Below are 22,127 nucleotides of genomic sequence, written 5' to 3'. Positions count from 1 at the left end.
CATTTGTAAACTTTATTTCCTGTAATGTGCACAGAAATGATGAAAATTTGCTCAAATATGCATTCTGCACATTTGGACCATAATACTCTACAGTATGCCAAAGAAGGAGGTGAGACAAAAAACTAGCTCAAAATTATGTTTTTCTGTCAGTCTATCACTGTCATGTGTCCTAATGATGCCCAAAACTAGGAAGTTTTCCCTTTTGGAACAACGTTATGCTAGGCCTCTCGCACTTTATTCTTTTCTTTTCATTTTTAAAAATTAGAAGTCAAACGTCATTGGATTGATATTTCACGTAACAATTTTAAGTTGTAAATTTTAAGTGTCAGTACAGATTCCAAACGATTAGAACCGCCTGCCCATCCACCCTAATACCGTCGCACTTAATTCTTTGCTTTTCATTATAGGCCCAAGAAAGTATGGTGCGAAATTTAGTGTGCTGTTAGAAAAGTCTTGATATCGTCTAGTTGGATGAAGAATGCCCTTTTTTTAAATTAGAAAAAGTAAAATGTTTGATTGATATTTCACGTAACAGTTTTAAGTTAAGTTGTGTGTCAACGTTCAGATTGCAAACGACTAGAGCAGGGGTGTCAAACTCCTTTGGTCTGCGGGCCGAATAGAGCTTAATTTGAGATCAAGTGGGCCGGACCAGTAAACTCATTGCAAATTTACATAGAACTAACAATAAGCCCACTTTTTTTCCTTTGTATTAGTCACTAATACTAATAATTAGTGCAAAGAACGAGTAATTTATCAAAATGTTTATTAACAGAATTTTCCTTTTACATTATGAACAATATATTATGAACAAGAGAATAACATAAGAACATAAATAAATGTCAATTCATGATGTCTGCACGTACTAAAACACTGCGCCCCCTAGCGGATAATACACGAACTACAAATTTTAAAGAAAATTCCTATTTTTTTTATACAATGCAGCTATCTTCCCCAGGCCGTACCAAACCACCAGACGGGCCGGATCTGGCCCGCGGGCCGTATGTTTGACACCCCTTCTAATGTCCTTGTTTTAGAAAAGGCTGCTTCAAATTATAAATCATTTGTGAATATAAATCACTCGTTCCAAAAAAATTGACAAATTAAAAAAAATTTAAAAAAACATCCAATTTCTACCAGACTGTGTCGCTCAAGTATTAGACGCACCCAGTAATCTACGCCAAAAAAATGTTAATTGTACGGAGAGCAATTCTTCATTATGGGTTTGTAAGGTGTTTTTTTCTGATTATAACAAAAACTAAATTAATGTTCCTAAGGCTTGATTTATAATGACAGAATCTTGTGGTTATAGTATAACAACAGAAAGTGGTATCTTAGGTAATTCATTCATTCCCAATGTGGTTTTATAACTTACTTAGTAGATGCATTTTAAATTGAAACACGGTAATTCCTTCCAACACTTCTATGATCCGTAATAGTACCCCAAAAAAACTTTAATAACAATAAAAGTACAACGATTTTGTATAAAAAACAATAACAGTACACCGATTTTGTATAAAAAAAAAAATAATAAAAGTACACTATGCTAGAAAATATGGCAATACGGATTAGCAGGTCGATGATTATTCGTGACTCAAATTCATTTGTCAGCTGCATTCATAGGAAGAACATGACGTGAATGTCGTGAAAGCTTTGTTTAAAATAACCAACGGGCTTTGAAGAAAGCCAGACACTCCAGCTAAAGTCACAGTGATGGATGGTGCTGCTCTGGAATCAGAACTTCCTGCCAGCAGAGCGTTCAAAACCAGTTTATCTTCTGCATTACCCCTTACCGGTTGATGCTCAGACACACCAGACCTGTGTGTCGCTTGAATACGAATATGTGGCATCTCCTCGACAGTAATGAAAATTAATAATAATAATAATGAAATGAAATAATTCTATAATAATGTTTTATACAAAAATAAATTCATGCTGACTACATGCATGCACAAATCTCCCCTATTTAAAACAATGACGTTTAGGTAGACCTAAAAAAATAATAGACCTTTTTTGATTAATTTTAATGTCAGCTTCAGAAGAAGACAGTGCTTTATCGTAGATTATAAAATAATAGATAACTGCAAAAATATGATATGTATTTTCACGACTATAAGGCGCACCGCATTATAAGGCGCACCCTCAATGAATGACATTTTTTCCATATATAAGGCGCACTGTATTATAAGGCGCACCCCCAATAAATGATATTTTTTCCATATATAAGGCGCACTGTATTATAAGGCGCACTGTCCATTTTGGAGAAAATTTAAGACATTTAATTGCGCCTAATAGTCGTGAAAATACAGTAAGTCAGTGGCGATTATACAATGGCAACCCTTTGTAAAGAAGAGCAGCATACCTGCAGCCTGTGGATCAGAGCCTGAGTTTTCCGAAGCAGGTTCTCAGCCAGATGAAACTACATTCGAACCCCAGATAGTCATTAACTTAACAGGATAAAAAGTTTGGGGACAATAATGGACCTTTACCCCTGCGCTAAGCTAAATCTTGAATTTCTTCCAGACTCACGTACTCTAGACAGAACAGGTATCTAAAATGAACTTCAGGACACAAAGGCACATATAAGTACCTAGCACCACACTTAATATAACATGTTGTAAAATTTTATGGACCCATGTTGACTCCACAGATGACAAAGATTAGTTATGTCAACAACAACTATCTGTTGAAGTTCTATGGTGTTAATTGGGAGAATCATGTAACTGCTGCCATCTTGGGTTGTCACTGAAGAGATGATAATGTGGCGTCGGAAGTCATCTACACTCTTTACTAGATATGTTAGCACCCCCTGAATCAGACATGGTGATTTGAGGTGGGGCATGATCCACCAAATGAATGACCTTTCCATCTACATCTGAGAGATTAAGTAAACACAGCGACAGGACGGACCTATTAAATCAGTCTGACCTTTCAGAGTAAGGTAGGGTAGTTATGAGAATACACTTTGCTTCAGTCCAATAAACGTTCATATTGCTTTTGCATTTCATCTCATTTTATGGTTTGATTTACTGTATATAGTCAGTGTTCTGTCATCTTGTAGCACTCTACCCTGGTAGATGAGCCTCTGCTTGTCAACTGGGATTTGCACTGATGATGCTAAATGCTCCTTCAACTGCTTCACTGTCAACTATGGCTGACGAAGGGAACAATGCGCCATGTGAAGGTGTCATAAGCTTGGATGAATTAGAACACTATTTCAGTGTTTCCCAACTGTTTTTGAGCTGCGGCACACTTTTTGCATTGAAAAAAACTCAAGGAACACCACCATGCAAAAATCTTTTAATTTAAATCCATGCCTCCTATATGTAACAATGGTCATTCTCATCAAAGTTTTTATCCGCACATAAACCTCCTAAATTATTCTAAAATCTAATTTTTCACAATGACCTAATTTCACCAAAAGTTGATGTCTGCGGACCTTGAACAACCTCGGGTTGTAATGTCATGTTTTTAATCGCATTTAATGACTTTTCTCCAAATATTAAATCTCCTAATAGTGAACAAAAAAAAATTGTGCTCACACAGACTTTATGTCGCCAAAAGTTGATGCCCTAGAAACCAACTTCAAGTTTAAAGCAGTTGGGAAACAATGAAATATTTAATCTATGTTTTGACATTACCTTGCTTCTGACTACAGAAGCGCAATTGGCCTTTACTTTAAAAATAAAATCAAAATGAAAAATAAATCTTATTAATTTATTTTTGCATCGTTTTTTAATTATTTTACAAAATTATTTTTTTTCTCATTTATTTTCTGGGATTTTTTTTATTTAATTTTTTCTCATTTATTTTTGGGGAATTTTTTTATTTAATTTTTCCCCCAATTCTGGCTTTCTAATTATTTATTTTTATTTAATTTTTATTTTTTTCCCTAACTCCTTTTTCTCTGAATAATTTATTTTAAGGTTTTTTTTTTTTAATTCGTTTTTTTTTAGGGTTGTTTTTTGAATTCTCATATTTTTTAAATAAGAAATAAATGCATAAAACAAGACAGCAGCAGGTGTAAGATTCTTGGAAGTCTCCCAAAAGCTGCTTTTCGCAAATTTTAGACAGGCACCTGCTCGCGTACACACTTGGTTCCTATTAATAGTCTTCTATTCAGCGCAAATCAAGTTTTATTTAGATATGGGGCTAAGACAGTGGAAGATAGCCCAGCCATTAAATCACATTAAGGAGATATTTCTTATAGTTTGTCGACCTTACGCAGACAACCTGCGCATATGCGTATCTTGACGAGAAAGGGTCATTCATATCTACCAGAACCACATGTTGCAATGTTTGCCCAAGGATAGTTGAAATCATTCAGCTTTGTCAATGGATACCAGATGATGCATTTTAAATGCATTCATGTTGGTTACGTTGTGACTCAACAGACGACTCGGGGCTGTTGAAAATACATACTGTGCCCACACGGCATGCAACTGAGAAGCTGGACTTTAAGTATGCCAACGGTTCATCTTGATTTACAGTACACTGGTCCCTCGCTACTTTGCGGTTCAGCCACCGCGGATTCAGAGCTTCACGTTTTTCGGGGGGAAAAATAAATCAATAAAAAATACCACTATTACATTGAGACAACATATTTTACAGTTTGTTTTTGTCATAACATGAATTTCACTCTCTCTAAAAATAAAAAAATGAATTAAATTAAAATTAAGCATTTTTGAAGGGGCATCCCTACGTTGCGGAAATTCACTTATCGCGGGTGGTCCCGGTCCCCATTAACCGCAATAACGGAGGGATCACTGTATATAGTAATACGTTGACATACGAGGAATTTAAAATTCTGAGAAAATATTTACCGAGATATAAGACACATTTTGAGATACGAGCATATGAGACAGCCCAGTGGCCGAGACATGAGAGGCTGCATATAATTTATTTCTTGCCACATCTGCCCCGTGTACAGATCTCTACGAGCACTGGGTGGAGCATTGCATTTTTTTCCATGTTTTTTTTACGTTGGTCAGTGCAGAATTAAGGGAAACACAATGGGTCTAGGGCAGCCCAATGGCACGAGTCCTTAGTTCTAGAGTCCTGGGTTCAAATCCAGGTCACGTTCATTTGCATGGAGTTTGCATGTTCTCCCCGGGCCTGCATGGGTTTTCTCCAGGTACTCCAGTTTCCTCCCACATTCCAAAGACATGCATCGTCAGCTGATTGGACACTCTAAATTGCCCCTAGGTATGTGTGTGAGTGTGCTTGGTTGTCTGTCTCCTTGTGCCCTACGATCGTTTGGCCACTGATTCAGGGTGTCCCCCCACCTCTGGCCTGGACTGAACTGGGGTAGGCTCCAGCCCCCCATAGTGGTCATTTCTACAGCAGGTTTTTTTTGTCTTTTTTTACAGTGTAATGAGCATCAGGGTTTTTTTTGTTGTTGCATGCAACCCCTATTACGACGGGATCACCTTTAAAGATCATCTTAAACATGCACAAATCGTTTTTGAGTCAATTTAATAATAATAATAATAATCGGACATAGGCTTTGTCATCATCATTGACTCGACAAAAGCATAATTGTCACTACAGTGTTCCCTCGCTACCTCGCAGTTCAGCTACCGCGGACTCAGAGCTTCGCAGATTTTTTTGGATAAAAAATACAAATATTACATTGAAACAACATATTTTACAGTTTTTTGTTATAACATGAATTTCACTCTCTCTACCCATATTCTATATGGTGTACTGTATACAGGGGGGTAAAAATAAAAAAATAAAAAAAAATAAAAATAAAAATAATAAAAAATAATAATAAATTTTTGAATTAAACTCAAATTAAGCATTTTTGAAGGGGAATCCCTACTTTGCGGAAATTCACTTATTGCGGGCGGTCCCAGTCCCCATTAACCGCGATAACCGAGGGAACACTGTATACCCAGAAACTTGGTGGGCGCAATTCATAAAACTGTATAGAATTATTATTCAGTGTTTTTAAATATTTGAAAAAAAATCTACGTCCAATTCCCTTAATATTTTACTATGACATTTTCGCAAGCATTTTCTGTTGATGATTACCATTTTGTAGTACATTAAACCTTTTATAGAAAAAGTGACTACTTTTGATAGTAATAAAAAAAGTATAAAGTATTTTGAAATTATGATAAAGTTCTAATATGGTGTTGTTTCTTTGACTGTTGAGAATATTTTTAAGGGTGAAACGCGCTACGAGCACACCAAAATCAACTACCCCGCCACTCTTGTTTTGAATGGAAATACCGTAATATGTAGAGTATGCGGGCGTCATAAAAGTCTGCTTGACGCCTGAGCGTCTTTTTCTTAACTTTGCTATCAAGTGTGTTGAAAATATCGATTTATATTAACGGTGTTTTTTTTTAATACACCCAATTTTTATTTAACAAAATATCATTATTGTAATAGTTTTATAACAGTCTATGTTCTTTATTTTCTTTCGAAACATAAGCGTTCTATATTAATTTTCTTTCACTTTTTGTTGTAATTCCTGGTGTGCGTATGTTCTCAAACAAGTTTAGACAGATATGAAGGAGTGGCGATGAAGGGAGGAGGACAGTCGATGCCTATTTTCAAGACACTGAAATACTTTTTGTGCCGAGTGCGCGACACGCACCAATTAATCTGTTGCTATTCTCGCTCATGACGGAAGTCCTAATTTGACCAAGATTCACACCCACGCACACCACAATAAGGACACTGCTAGAAGTTTTTTTTTTGCGGCGTGAAGTCACCTGGTCGCCTGGACTCTGAGCCTTGCTTTACATACGGCAAGTGCCGCTTATGAGAACACCAGAAAACCTCATAATCGACAATGGAAAACGCCTGAAACACACCAGAGTAAAGGTAATACCCAGCTACCTAGTACCATATACTCTCTTTGATTACGCAATACCAATGCGGGTTTGAAATGTCTGTAGTAAATATGATCTATCTATCTTTTCTTATGTTACTTTTATAAGTGGACTGCGAATGTTCGTGTTTCATTGTCATTGATGGCGCTAGATGTCCAACTTATTTGGACTGAGAGACTTGGTGGCGATCATTTGCTGCCAGTCAAAATGGATCAGACGTCTACTGCTGTCAAAAGAAGCAAATGGTTCGAGTACAGTAGCCCTGAAACATGCTTTCCTATGTCACGAGTTTTCCATGATGAATGCAGTTAGGGGATTTCTGGAAAAAATAAAATTACTAAGTAACAAAATTAGAATTCAGTTTTGTGAAAAGATAGATTAAACGTATGTTTGTGTGTTTGTATATCCAGGTTAATTTAAATGAGTTTGTTCTTTTACGAGTGCGTCCCGTGGAAAGTCTCCCCCCCCTATCTGTCTCTCTCTCCCCTCCGCGAAATCCATCCAATTTTAATATACTATTAAACACATTTTATTACTATTAAACCACTAGTGTGTCCGTGTATATTAATCAAGTGTGTTGCTTTGTTAATAGATGGCGAATTAGAAGAAATAAAACATTTTTTTCCAATCCAATATCCTGTTTTTGGTATTTTTTCCAGAGGGTTGGAACAAATTAATTAGTTTTTAGTTCATGTCAATGGGAAATATTCGTTGGAGTTACGAGAAAATCGACATACGAGCTCAGTCCTGGAACGAATTAAGCTCGTATCTTGAGGTACCACTGTATGAACAATTTAGCTGTGTTTTGGCAGTTGTGAAGCTTTTACTAATTTGATCATTCCTGGCCTGTCTAGACATCCTGTTCCTTTAGTTGAAAAAAGATGTTACCGTATTTTCACGACTATAAGGCGCACTTAAAAGTCTTACATTTTCTCCAAAATAGACAGTGCGCCTTATAATCCAGTGCGCCTTTTATATGGAAATACACAACCAAAAACAAAAAAAACACCACTGTCGGATATTAAAAAAACACAAACGCCTGAACTGAAGCAATACTTAAATATGCAGATGCCATCTTAGTTTACAAAATCTTCCATCATATAGCTCCTCCCCCACTGCAAGATTTTATACCAAAAAAATCCCAAACATCAACAATGGCTGGCTCTAGAGGTGACTGTGTAGTGAGTGCTCCATACCTGGAAGTCAATAGCAATTACCGTATTTTCACGACTATAAGGCGCACTTAAAAGTCTTAAATTTTCTCCAAAATAGACAGTGCGCCTTATAATACAGTGCGCCTTATAATACAGTGCGCCTTATAATACAATGCGCCTTATAATACAGTGCGCCTTATAATACAGTGCGCCTTATAATACAGTGCGCCTTATAATACAGTGCGCCTTATAATACAGTGCGCCTATATATGGAAAAAATGTCATTCATTGAGGGTGCGCCTTATAGTTGTGAAAATACGGTATATTCTTTTACCTCAACAAATGTTTAGGTAAACGCCCACTTTGGGCGGAGGCAATGAAGGCTTTAAGAAATGGAGTCAGAACGGGAATCTCGCCTTTTCTCCAGCCAATAAAGAGAACTGGTCATGAAAGCTTCAATAATGTTTGCCTATATTTTCCTTAACACTTGTCTGACCAGATCTTTCAGAACAAATATCATCCCACAGTAACTAATGTCAAAATGGAATAACTCCTTCTGTGACTCAATTGCCAATTTTCCTCTGCCCCAAACACCAACAAAATGCTTAATTTAACAGGTTTTACCTTGCATTAATCTTGATGTAGTTGCTAGTACATTCCTGTTAGGTTCATTTTTAGTTATCTTTAATATAATATAAAAAAATAAAAGAAGACATTATATAATATAAAAAAATAAAAGAAGACATTAATTGGAGATCAATTAATTTCACATCTCTGGTGTTACTTGCAAGAGAGAATACGTTCTGACCTCGTCCTCGTCACAAATGATTATCCCGAGCGGCATTTTCTCCTGCTCAATTAAGGACCTCAAATCAAAACCAGAGGTTGGTTGATAGCCATCCACTGAATCAGCAACAATTTGAGTGTCCTTCACAGGTCTGCATCACAAACTTGCATCTGGGGAAAGGGTCAGTCATATCTTCCAGTAATCAGTCCTCGGTATGAGAGGACTCGTTGAAATTTGTCGTCTCTGTCCTGGAGAGTGACCTCGAGCTTGTCGCAGTCACAAATTAAAGAAACTCATACAAAAATGATTAAATGTGCACATATATATACAGTGTTCCCCCGCTACTTCGCGGTTCAGCTACCGCGGACTCAGAGCTTAGCGGATTTTCTTTGGAAAAAATAAAATAAAATACAAATATTACATTGAAACAACATATTTTACAGTTTTTTTTGCTATAACATAAATTTCACTCTCTCTACCCGTATTCTATATGGTGTACTGTATACAGGGGGGGTTATTTATTTATTTTTAATTAAAAAAAATGGAATTAAATTCAAATTAAGCATTTTTGAAGGGGAATCCCTACTTCGTGGAAATTCACTTATCGCGGGTGGTCCCGGTCCCCATTAACCGCGATATCCGAGGGAACATTGTAATAGTATCCTAGAATAACCCCAACAATGACCATGTTTTTCCTTTTGCAACAGTTCCTTCATTTCACTGCCCCTATACACCATCATTCATGGCGACTTTGAGGAGATTCAGCTCTGAGGGAAACCTCCTGGATCTTGATTTCTTCTGCTGGAGGAAGGTGGATATAAACCATGACAATCATCAAGAATCTGGCATATACACGAATCATGTTGCTGCAGATGGAGAGATTTCTAACATTCAGAAGCCACGTCAAGATGGAAATACATTACTGACCAAGGAGCACAGTATCAGTGCAGAGAACCTAAGACACCTGGAGAAAAAAAACAAGCGCCACCTTGAAGTGAGTGCCATGGGTGAAGGCTCTAGGGCCTACAGTGATAGCCAATTGGCCCCGGTTACAAAGGGAATAATCGAATGCGTGGAAAAAGATGACATACCTTCTCCATCTGACTCATCATTCTCCCCCAAATCCCAGCAACGGCACCACCACAGGGCCAAACTGGCAGCTGCGAAATTGCATCTCAAGAATCTGTTTGGCCATGTAAGTCAAATTAAGATTTGCATAATGTCTACCATGTGTAACACCTGGGTGATATGACTAAAAATATCTCAATTAAAAAAAAAAGATCAGTAGATAATTATCACGATAACTGTCACATTTTTTTTTCAAATTTGAAACCAAACTTCTGTAAATAAGTAAATAAAGGGGTTTAATTGTTATTTATTTATGCAAAAGTAATTGTGTTGTTCTGTTGTGCAATAAAGTTAACTCTACCCTTACACTATGAAAAGTAGAAAAAAAATCAAACCTGCAGAAATGTTGACAGGGCTCTTTATTTTTTATAAATTTGCCTCCAAACCAAAGGTTGCTGGGCAATACGAAATAAATGAAATAATCAACTAAAGACATCATAACTATTGGCAATTAGACCTTTTCAGCCTCACAAAAAGAAAAAGTGTAAATTTACCCCACACGGCCATTTACAAAATAAATACATAAAAAACTGTGGATAATCTAGACAGAGACGGCGCAATAATCAAAAAACTGCAAAGCAGGATCACCCCTATTATTACAACATACCATTCTACAGTAATTTCTCGAATAGCGCAGATAATGTAGGCAAAAAATGTCGCAATAATAAAAAAACAGCGAAGTAGGAAACTACAATTATTACTACCATATTACCGTATTTAAAGGAATATAAGCCGCCTGTATAATTCGCACCCTCATCCAAGGTTTCTGGTTTAGGTATGCCTGGATGGTTTTCTCAACAGTGACTGTAGCCACGCAGTACTCAATATAAGCGTGTCCCCATGGTGGAAAGTTTCTCATTGTCTCTGGTCAAAGCAGTCTTTGATTCGGGGGAGCGCATCGTCAGTCCAAGTGATAATGGTTTTGCCTTTGGGGCTTTGTTTGTTGGCTCATTGGGGGTGTGTGCTGGAGCCAAGAAAAGGGGCCAAGAAAAAAGAGACGTGGTCTGACTATCCAAAGAATGAGAGTGTTATGGCTCTGTATGCATGAGTAAACATGCTCTTGTTGGACATTTCACATGCTGGTAACATTTTGGCAAAACGAGTTGTGGGAGTGGCCGGTGACGGGGCGTGGGAGTAACCGATCCGGTGGGCCTTCGTGCCGGCCGGTGACAAGGAGTGGGAGTTGCCGGTGCGGCAGGCGTCTGTGTTGGCCCTTTAAGTGATGGCCGAGCGCCCTGCCCTTAACAGACACCAGAATTACAGAAATATTGTCGCCAACCTTACCTTGGCTGCTCGGGAGGCCACCGACCCCCGGTGGGCCTTCGTGCCGGCCGGTGACAAGGAGTGGGAGTTGCCGGTGCGGCAGGCGTCTGTGTTGGCCCTTTAAGTGATGGCCGAGCGCCCTGCCCTTAACAGACACCAGAATTACAGAAATATTGTCGCCAACCTTACCTTGGCTGCTCGGGAGGCCACCGACCCACTCTCCCAGGGGGCCCGAAGAGTTGCCGACGCCGAACCCCTCGTCCAGAGGGCCCGGAGAGTCACCGCCGCCGAACCCCTCGTTCAGGAGGTCCGGAGAGTCGTTGCCGCTGACCCCCTCGTTCAGGGGGCCCGGAGAGTCACTGCCGCTTATGGCCGGGCAGGAACTTGGGGGTCAGGAAGTTTCCAGATGTGTTTTCATATTGAAGCATTTAACCAATCACATTTCAGCCATTATTTGTTGCGGCTCAGAAATCTGCCTCAAGGCCTTCACAATCAGTTTTGCGGGCTCTGCTGCATTAAACAAGCGTCGATAAGACTGTTGCTTTATCCAATCAGAATTTGATTTGGTGACGCCAAGGCCATTTTGCAGGCATAGGATACATCATCGCTTCACCAACTATGATTGGCTAGTAGGGGGACCAAAGCCTAAGTGAGCCAGCCAGAATTCGCAAACTCCACCCACAATGGCCGGCGGAGGAAAACAAATGGATTTGGTTGCAGATTTGGTCACAAAGCTATTTTCTAGACTGACTTTCCCAGAAAAAAATGGACATCATTAAGAAAGGGAGGTCAACTCCGAAGTTGACGTATTCCTGTCGTATTGCCAAGCGAGCTCAGTAACACGTGCCCACTCTCACGTTTTTGAATTCGCCTGTTATTTGCAGAACTCTGCCGATCCATAGTAATATTGTTTACCTGGTATGTAAATGTAACCAAAGCGGGAGAAAAAGCGGGCGGGTGGGGAAATACAAAGTCCGCCCAGTGGTCGTAGAAATATTTCATACACGAAAGAGATGTAAAAAAGACACTGCCATGGCCACCTGGATCGTATCTCGGGAAAATTATTCGTTCGAAATTTTCGTCGTAAGACAAGAATGTCATCTGACGATCGGTCGTATCACAAGGTTCGACTGTATTTGGCGCGAGCTGCACATGCAAATATATTGTGTTGATTTAAAGCCATTTTCAAGATGGACTATGCCAGAAATAGGACAGGACAGGTTGGACTTTCATCATTAACTTCGATGGCGATAGAAAAGAAGGAAGAAAGAAAGGAGGATGGATATTGTGTACAGTTAAAAAGGATTTTTGGTGAGTAAAATATGGCTATATTCCTAAATAATATGTCAATTGTGGGCCCGGTTCTGATATAGTATCTGTAGTTATCTGAAAAGCTCCAGTGTTTATATTTAATCACTAAATGCTGCTAGGAAGTTTTAGTGCAATTTTTGCCATTTCGCCATTGACGTCCATCACTGTCTTTTCCCGGGGAAATCACCCCCTGGCCTGGTTGTAATGTCCCAAAAGCTCCAGTATTTGTATTCAATCAATAAATGCTGCTAGGAAGTGGATTTTACCCCATTTTAGTGGATTTTTTTGCTGTTTTGCGTATGGACGTATATGGAGTATCAACGTTCTTTGCTGTCTTTTTCCCGGAGAAATAATACTCCGGGCCCGGTTCTGATGTCTAAAAAGCTCCTGTATTTGTATTTCATCAATAAATGCTGTTTTCGGCTGGATTTTACCCAATTTTCCGACAAAGTTTGCCCGTACGCCATTGACGTTCATTGCTGTCTTTTCCCGGGAAAATCACCCCCCAGACCCCGATGTCTGAAAAGCTCCAGTATTTGTATTTAATCATTAAATGCGGCTAGAAAGTGGATTTTACCCCATTTTTGTGCATTCATTTATTGATTATTTTTTATAGAAAAGAAGGAAGAAAGAAAGTAGGATGGATATTGCGTACAGTTAAAAAGGATTTTTGTCGAGTAAAATATGGCTATATTCCTAAATAATATTACAATTTTGGGCCCGGTTCTGATATCTTAAAAGCTTCAGTGTTTGTATTTAATCACTAAATGCTGCTAGGAAGTTGATTTTACCCAATTTTTGTGCATTGATTCTTTTTTTATGTCGCAGCTGTAGCTGCAGTAGAGGTTTTATTGCCATATAATGGTTTTTGAGGGTTGGATTGATTCGTTGAAGGCGCTACGAGGAAATGCATGGACCGCCTCTGCTTCCTTATGATATTGACCCTAATCATGTGCTTCTGATTCATACAGTATCACAGAAATACCACTTGCGATGATGTTTCTATAGATTTTCCATTCAAAGTAACATATTTGTACTCCCAATTAAAACCATGAAAATGAAGTTGAAAATTGTGAATAAGGGGGCGGTTTATACGCGAGAAATTGTAAAATTCAACAATTTTAAGTCTATTTTAACGTTGAGGCTTACACAGGGCCGTTTATACGCGAGTAAATACGGTAATTATTGTTGGTCATTTTTTACCCATAGGTCATTCAGGGTTATGGCCTTTTTCATGTTTGCTGACTAACTTAAAAAATATCTTCTCTTGTGGATAAAGCATTATACACTTTTGGATTTATTTTTTAAATATCTGTTCAACACTTAAGATAGCTTTCCACACCTGTGTTTATGTTGTCTTTCTATGTGTTGTCTATTTCATCCAACAATTTATATACAAGGTATTAGTATTTACAGGTAATTGCAGGTAGAAAGAAATCATAGATTGAATTATTTTTTTAAAACTCAAATAGCCAAAGCAGGGAGAAAATCATGTATAACTAATTTATAAGAAATATAAATTAGCCTTATCCCTTCAATTTGGTCTATAGTCATTGTCTCATTAGTTGACAGGTGTTCATTTAATTAAATATTGCATCTTTCTATTATTGTTAAATACCTTAATCGTTAGTATAGTTACAGGTGTTGTTTTTGCTTACGCAGTTGGATTAATCAGTAAACTTGTATTTTTTTTGATTTATGGCTTTAAAGCCGTACGAGAAAGTACTGTTCGGGGAGATACTTTGGAGATCGGGAGGAAGTCTTGAAGTCTTGACGTATCTACCCTTATAAGTTTCTTGTTACCAGAGATGCAAATTATTTAATTAAATAAGATGTCTGCCTGCAGTGATTGATAATTATAGAGAAGTGTAATTATTAATGAACCTATTGTAAAGCATTTATAGTTTGAATTTAAATGCTTAAGTAAATAATGTGATGTCTTTCAGAGTCCAAATGCGTCAAACTCCAACCTTTCAAACACGGAACAAAAAGACAGGTAAGAATTAGGTAGTGTACAGTAGTTTATTAATAACACAAAGAAAAAAAAGTTTGTTCTCAGTTTAATTTAGGTTTCTAAGATAGTTTAGAGTTGGCTTTATAAGTGAGAACTTTATCCTTAGTATAAACTATTTCATTTGTGTGTACAACAGTGCAAAAGAGAGGCGGTCACGTCTGCTCTTCATGCACCAGTGGAGCCCAGTGGGCCACAGCAATAAACACAAAATAAATAAAGAGGAATTGGAAAAATGGGCCGAGGACCTTGATTACCTGCTTGCCAGTCAAAGTAAGTGTCTATGCTTAAAGGTGACATTGGTGTCTTGCCAAGATGTTTGACCTGCTTGAATTGCAGTGTTCCCTCGCTACTTCGCGCTTCAGCTATTGCGGACTCAGAGCTTTGCAGATTTTTTTCAGGGAAAAAATAAATAAAAAATTTAAAGATATTAATTTAAAATTATAAATTACATCATTTTACAAGAGTTGGAAACAAAATATTCAATAAGAATTAGTAATTGCATCAAAAAAAAAGGCCAAAGAAATGGTCAATAACATGGGGAGAGTTCAGGAATCGCATTGATGACGTCATGGCTGTTTACAGGCGCATCTTCACCGCCCAAAGAAAAACTGTTCACAACTCCCAATAACGATGTTTCTTAGGTGCAAAAAACTGTGGAAGATCCTCCATCCCGACTACTATGATGTTTTTGCTTGGTGGTGCTTTTGTGCACGTGTTACACCTTTCTTTAAGCATTTTGGAAGGGGCACACCTACTTCGCGGAAACACAGCGATTGCGGGGGTCCCGGTCCCCATTAACCGCGATAATTGAGGGAACACTGTAGTCATATTTGTTGTTTTTTATTTGATTACAATCAATTTTTGAGTCGCCAAACGGGTAGATTTCAAATTGGTGAAAGAAAGACTGACATCTTATAGTGCCTTACAGGGTATGCTCAAAAGTTGACATTTTTTTCAAAGCAAATATTTCGGAAACGACTGAAACTATTATGGTCTATCTTGAACAGCTGAAGTGTTGAACATCTTAGGTTTTATTCATTCTAAATGGAAAGACAAATTCAAAGATTTGTAAATTCTGAGACTGTCCTCAAAAGTATTTAATATTCACATGTCAAGAGTCAATTTCTATCATGCCCCGATCTTCCAAGTTTTGGGTGCCAGCTCATTGTTTTTTCTTAAGTTTGGCATTGAATGCTCTATGTAAAATTTGTGGGCAAATATGGCCTTGCAATCTTTTGGGTTACCAGTTAAGTGCTTCACAATGGAGAATCTAGCTGCGTTATCATACCAATTTTCCATTTCAATCAGAAAAGACAGAGGCTAACAAACTACACATTGATATTAGACACGATCTTGTGAACATACAGCATTCAAAGTGTACAACTCTAGATGACATCCGAATGCCGCTACACAAACTTCACTAGAAAAGTTGCCAAGGGTGCTATTGTGCAATGTGCGTTCTCTGCAAACAATAAAGCAGTAGGTTAAGTTCGTCTAATCCTAGCAATTCACACAAAAGTCAGTGTATGAGGTTAACTCATATTCTGCCATTGACGTCAATAGGCGTCCAATCCATTTTCATTGGCAGTTAAAGAGCCCATTCATTCAATGCGCTTGTCAACAGAACATTTCAACCAGAGGTTCCACATTAAATGGATTTGTCGTCTGGCAACTGCATTTGAACTGCACTTGAGTTTGAGTTAGATTGATTGGATAAAGGGGGTATACAAATTAATGAACATATACATGTAAAAATGTCAAATTATAGCCACTGGTTGATTCCCTTTTTGAAATTAAATGGCATCCCTCCTTAATATTAAGCCTCTTTTTTAAGTACATTCTTACACCACAAAGTTTTGAGAGCGAATGAATCCGGCGACGAATTGTCCATTCAACCAAACGTCCGTTCGACGAAATGTCCGTTCTTGTACTTGTAAAGAGAAAGGAATTGGCAAGATGTAAGGCATCTAGCCTTGATATGATATTCTATTCTGTCTCCATTTTATATTCCTTCTTCGGCACTGAGAGATGAAGCGGTGCCCTGTTTTCCGCTATTTTTAATCTGTCTTCCAATTGCAAGTTTCAGTGTACTAGATTTACACATTTTTATAAACTTTTTTATATATCTCAGAAAAAATCCATGATTTATTGAAGCCGCAAAGTGACGAAGGATCACAGTATATCATATTGTCATAAGAATAAAAACTCAAAAGTAGTCTGAGCCATATTTAATATGTGGCATATCAAAATATAATCATAGGTGCATACTAATGCAACAAAACAGCGACCAAACGGCCAGAGCTATTTTTTGCTCCCTATGTCCTCTTTAGATTTGATGCATTGTTGCATCACTGTTATTATTATTACAGCTGATATATGTGACTGGCCGATTATAACTGGCATTATCTTTTCCGTTTTTTAAGCTGGGCTTTCAGTGTTTGCCGCATTCCTGCGTTCTGAATTCAGCGAGGAAAATCTGCAATTTTATCTGGCCTGTGAACAGTACCGTCAATCATCTAACAACTTCAGTCTGCAGAGGCGGGCAAAGGACATCTGCACTACCTACATCCAGCCAAATTCACCTAGGGAGGTATGCTTGATTTTACATTATTTTTGTTGAAATTACTCCATGTAATGTTCATTAAATTACTTTTTGTTTCAAATCATCACAAAAATTAGCATTACTGTAATTCTTCCCTTCGCGGGTTCAACTTCCGCGTCTTCGCCGCAATGTGGATTTTTTTTCTGAAAAAAAAGTTGATGCAAAAATGTGAAAATCTACGCTGGAACTCGTAAGCGGAAGCCACTCCCCTGTCTTCCGCTTGCCACTGTGAAAATGGCGAAGAAAAACAAGGTCAAAGTCACTCAACTGAGGCGCATGGAAACAGAGCACTTTGGCCAGCGAGGATGGCGGGACGTCGAGGTGGAGCAACGTGGAAGTTGAGATTCTATTTAAGTTGACGTTGTTTCACTTAGCCGAAAATAAATCTTCCAGGACGGCTACTTGACGGTTGGATGGCACGAAGGAGCACAGTGGAAGTTTCATTTCCCGGTCGTTGTGTTTTATGCATGTTAAAATCTGCTTTAGAAAGTTCAAAAATGTTTAAAAAGATTTGTAGCCCATCCTTTTTTGCTTTTTTCTTAATATATAAATTATTGTATATAATCAAGGGCCTCTTAAGGAGTATGTAAAATATAAAATAATGTGATCATCAAAGTCAAAAGTCAAGTCAAAAGCCCTTATTGTCATTATACAACAACTGCGTATAACGAAATTAGTGGTGCTATTCCACAAAGTGGGTGTTTCACAATGAAAACCTAAATGAGTAATTTAAAAAAGTCATGTCTGGGCAAGATTTTGGGAAAAAAACTATATCTTAAAATATTGCACATTCTAAAATATTGCACATTGTTATTGCACACTCCGAAGTTATTGCGCAGAAGGGATTGTGTGTCGTGCCACTGTAAGTTCAGAGCACTGATGGCTCTGGGAAAAAACTGTCCCTAAGTCTATTTGTGCGTATTTTGTGAGACATGTAGCGTCTCTGCCAGAGGGCAGCAAGTGGAACTGTCCTGGCCATGGATTTCAAGTCTTAACCACCGCAATACTATATTTTTCTAGGTAAACTTGGACAGCAAAACAAGGGATCTGACCATCCAGCTGCTGCAGGATCCCTCCGACACGTCTCTATCCCTTGCACAGAAGCGCATCTACTCGCTCTTGGACACAGACTGCTATCCCCGCTTCATCCAGTCTGAAATCTACTTATCTTTATTACGGGAAGTCGACTAACTGACACATGATTATTACATGCAGAGACTGTGCATGCAGCAATGATGGCTTTTGGTATTTCCTGTATTTCCTTCATAACCAACACAGCCTTAGTACAAATATTTAGTCAAACTGACAAGAAAAAGTCAAGAATGAAGTAGCGGCGTCACGAGTATAAAGCTGTACTATTATTAGCGGCAAATAATCTGATTGATGGTGAGAAAATGAACGCACAAAAAAGTGACTTTCATTTGAACAACTGTTGTCGATTTTTTAATTAGCCGCAATTCCTGCAGTCTCCAGTATTTCAGGCTTAAAACATTACTTTATTCCAATAGTTATTTTCCTATCAATTGTACGTGCATCAATTTAGCTTACAGTGTTCCCTCACTACTTCGCGGTTCAGCTAATACAAATATTACATTGAAACAACATATTTTACATTTTTTTTGTTATAATGTGAATTTCACTCTCTCTACCCGTATTCTATATGGTGCACTGTATACAGGGGGGTAATTTAAAAAAAATGTAAAAAATAATATAATTAATTTTAATTTTTTTTTGGGGAATTTAATTCAAATTAAACATTTTTGAAGTGGAATCCCTACATCGCGGAAATTCACTTATCGCGGGTGGTCCCGGTCCTCATTAACCGCGATAACCGAGGGAACACTGTACATCCAAGAGACTGCCTATATGAGGGGTGACCAAGTCCGGTCCTCGAGAGCACCTATCCAGTCTGTTTTCCATGTCTCCCTCAACTAACACACGCTTTTGAACAGCTTGCTGAGTTGATTATTTGATTCAGGTGTGTTAGAGGGGGAGATATGGAAAACAGACTGGATAGGGGCTCTCGAGGACCGGACTTGTCAACCCCTGGTCTATACGGTGGACTAGCTACAAGTAAACTGCTGGGCATGTAGTTCCACGACCACCTACACAACTATTATTCACTTAGCCTAAAAAATGGTTCACATTGACAAACAACCTTTTACTCTCAGAATCACAGTTCTACAAAGAATTTGGAGTGTCCAACCTAGCAGAAATTGGGATGAGGCGGGATCCAAGTAGAAGAGAAGAAAAATGCAATTGCTCCTAAAACCCTGCAAAGTGCAGTCTTCCTACTAACTTCAAACATGGAGAACACACGGGCCCTAGAGGCTTACTCGAAAACTACAGGCAACAATAAGTCTACAGTTACATATTGTTAGGCCTGAGACAAATTATTTTAAACCGGCCTCTGGATCAATCAGGGTCCTTGTGTCATGTTGTTTTACACAAATGCCGTACCCTAAACTTGGCCCAAACAAAACCAACATTACCTCAATCAAAAATGTTGCCTTAAACAAAAACAAAACAAAAAAATCACTTCAAAACATATTCTTCCAATTAAGAAAAATAGTTCGCATTTTTGTCCCAACTTCACAATTGAAAACCTTTTTCATTGGTTATTTTTTTTATTCTATTGAGGGTTTGTTTGATTGAAACATTTTTTTATTGAAGCAACATTTTTAAAAATTGAATATTATAGACATAATTCTTCCCTCATAGGTTCTCACTTTTTTTCATGGCAAAAACTCAAGCACTTTTTAAGGGCTTTGCAGATACATTTTGCAGGTTTTACAGAAAATAATAAAGGTAATTCCAATGGGTTTGTCTTATGTTTTTCTATGGTAGGGAAAAAAATCAAACATGTATGAGATGAGCTGCAGAGAGGTGGGACTCAAAGCAGAGATTTGTTATATATCAGTGTGGTGAACTCTTGAGTGCCTCCGATATAGTGATATCATTTGTGTTTCGAAAGATGGATCCACACAAGTCATGGCCGAAGAAACCCTGATAAATTAGCCTTTTTGATGTTTCCTAAACTTCATCACACTTGTTAAATGGACCTCAGGTCTCTTCTTACTAAGCTAAAGGCTATCTAAATGCATATGTATATATCATAAGGGGAGAGAACTTGATATGAATCTATAAGCTATGATATAGTGCAGCGGTGGCGAACAAGTTAGACACAAAGAGCAACAATTTTAAACTGTGGAAAGTAAAAGAGCCAAACTTCGCAGTGGCCCATTCTTCCAAAAAAGTCTTGTGTTCTTCATACTTTTGTTCAGTTTTGCATTTTGTCAATTTGATGACAAGGGTAACAGCCTGCATGTAAATTTTAGTACTTAATTTACCGTGATTGTACATAACCGGGCGACCCGGCAGTTTAAGTGTTTAGCGTGTCGGAATCACAGCTCTGGGTTGAAATCCAGGTCGGTCCGCATGGATGGAGTTTGCATGTTCTCCCCGAGCCTGGGTGGGCTTTCTCCAGGTACTCTGGTTCCCTCCCACATTCCAAAAACATACATGGTAGGCAGATTGGACACTCTAAATTGCCCCTAGGTATGGGTGTGAGTGTGAATGGTTGTTTGTCTCCTTGTGCCCTGTGATAGGCTAGCCATCAATTCAGGGTGTCCCGTGCCTCTTCCCTTACATCAGAAGCCGCATTTAAAAAAAACTATACCAAATTCATTTTGTATTTCTCTTACAAACAAACGCATGCATACATAAACACTTTTGTACTACTAAAAGTCTATTTTGCCCTCCAATATAATAATAGATGCTACAATACTCACCCTGTTATATGCATTTTCAGGCCAGCACTCAGTTGTAGAGAGGTGGTGACACATTATTGCAAATATAAAATAAACTCATTACCACAGCATGTTAAATTTAGGTCACTATATTCCTGTTTTCATGTTCAAGCATAATTATGATCATATAATGATGATGTGGTGGTGGTTCACTGGCCTGACCTAGGTATGGGGAAGCATGAGATCGGTTCCCGATTGGTGGTGTGATTTTGAGTCTAAATGTTTGTCTGTCTCTGCGCTACGACTGACTGGCGACCAGTCTAGGCTGCCCAGAAGATCGTCGGCTGCTCTCTGCCCTCACTGGAAGACATTTCCAGCCCTCGTTACCTCAGCAGAACCAGGAACATTGTCGGGGACCCATACCACCCTGGTCACAATCTGTTCCAGCTGCTGCCCTCTGGAACGCTATAGGTCTCACAAAGTACGGACAAATAGGGTTAAGAACAGTTTTTTTCCTATATCCACCAGGACTCCGAACTTGTGGTAACACGACACAATCCCTTCTGTGTAATAACTACGGGGTGAGGTAACATGAATAACCAGAGGCGGTCCGTGCATTTTCTCACAGCGCCTTCAACGGATCAATCCAACCCTCTAAAACTATTTTATGGCTATAAAACCTAGACTGCAGTTACAGCTGCGACACAAAAAATGAATGCACAAAAATGGGGTAAAATACACTTCTTAGCAGCATTTAAGGATTAAATACAAATACTGAAGCTTTTCAGACATGGGTGCAAGGGGGTGGTTTTCCCGGGAAAAGACAGCAATGAACAACGTCAATGGCCTATGGGCAAACATTGCCTGGAAATGGGGTCCAGCCAAACAGGGTTTGTTGATTAAATACAATACTGGAGCTTTTTAGACATCAGAACCGGGCCCGTAGTATCATTTACCCGGGAAAAAGACAGCAATGAATGTTGACACTCCATATTCGCGAAACGGCAAAAATTGCACTAAAATGGGGTAAAATCCACTTCCTAGCAGCATTTATTGATTTTATACAAATACTGGAACTTTTCAGACATTACAACCAGGCCAGGTGGCGATGGATATCAATGGCGAAACGGCAAAATTGAACTAAAATGGGGTAAAATCCACTTCTTAGCAGCATTAACGTCAGTCTGTGATTCAGATTTTTTTTTAGGCCAGGAGAGAAGGCCTTGCAGGCTCTGACGGTCCACCACCGGTTGATTACCTCGTTTATCGTCTTCTCA

At 38.5% G+C, this 22,127-nt stretch overlaps 1 protein-coding gene across 2 annotated transcripts; it reads left to right on the top strand.

Annotated features, from left to right (window-relative positions):
- Window positions 1–6,377: 6,377 nt before the first annotated feature.
- LOC144215104 (regulator of G-protein signaling 5) lies at window positions 6,378–19,922 on the top strand. 2 transcript variants are annotated; one of them, XM_077743898.1, is made up of 7 exons: window positions 6,378–6,834; window positions 9,491–9,777; window positions 9,913–9,978; window positions 14,432–14,481; window positions 14,636–14,769; window positions 16,923–17,089; window positions 18,122–19,922. In XM_077743898.1, exons 2-7 carry the CDS (start codon window positions 9,526–9,528, stop codon window positions 18,290–18,292), a joined length of 840 nt encoding a protein of 279 aa, XP_077600024.1. In that variant the 5' UTR covers window positions 6,378–6,834; window positions 9,491–9,525; the 3' UTR covers window positions 18,293–19,922. The 2 variants fall into 2 exon arrangements, with proteins under 2 accessions (XP_077600024.1, XP_077600022.1); XM_077743896.1 differs by having other exon boundaries at window positions 6,382–6,834; window positions 9,491–9,978.
- The last annotated feature ends 2,205 nt before the right edge of the window (window positions 19,923–22,127 follow it).

This window comes from Stigmatopora nigra, chromosome 21, assembly GCF_051989575.1.
Source record: "Stigmatopora nigra isolate UIUO_SnigA chromosome 21, RoL_Snig_1.1, whole genome shotgun sequence".
Taxonomy (NCBI): Eukaryota; Metazoa; Chordata; class Actinopteri; order Syngnathiformes; family Syngnathidae; genus Stigmatopora; species Stigmatopora nigra.
Note: the sequence above shows the minus strand (reverse complement) of the source record. Positions and strands in the feature narration are given on the sequence as shown.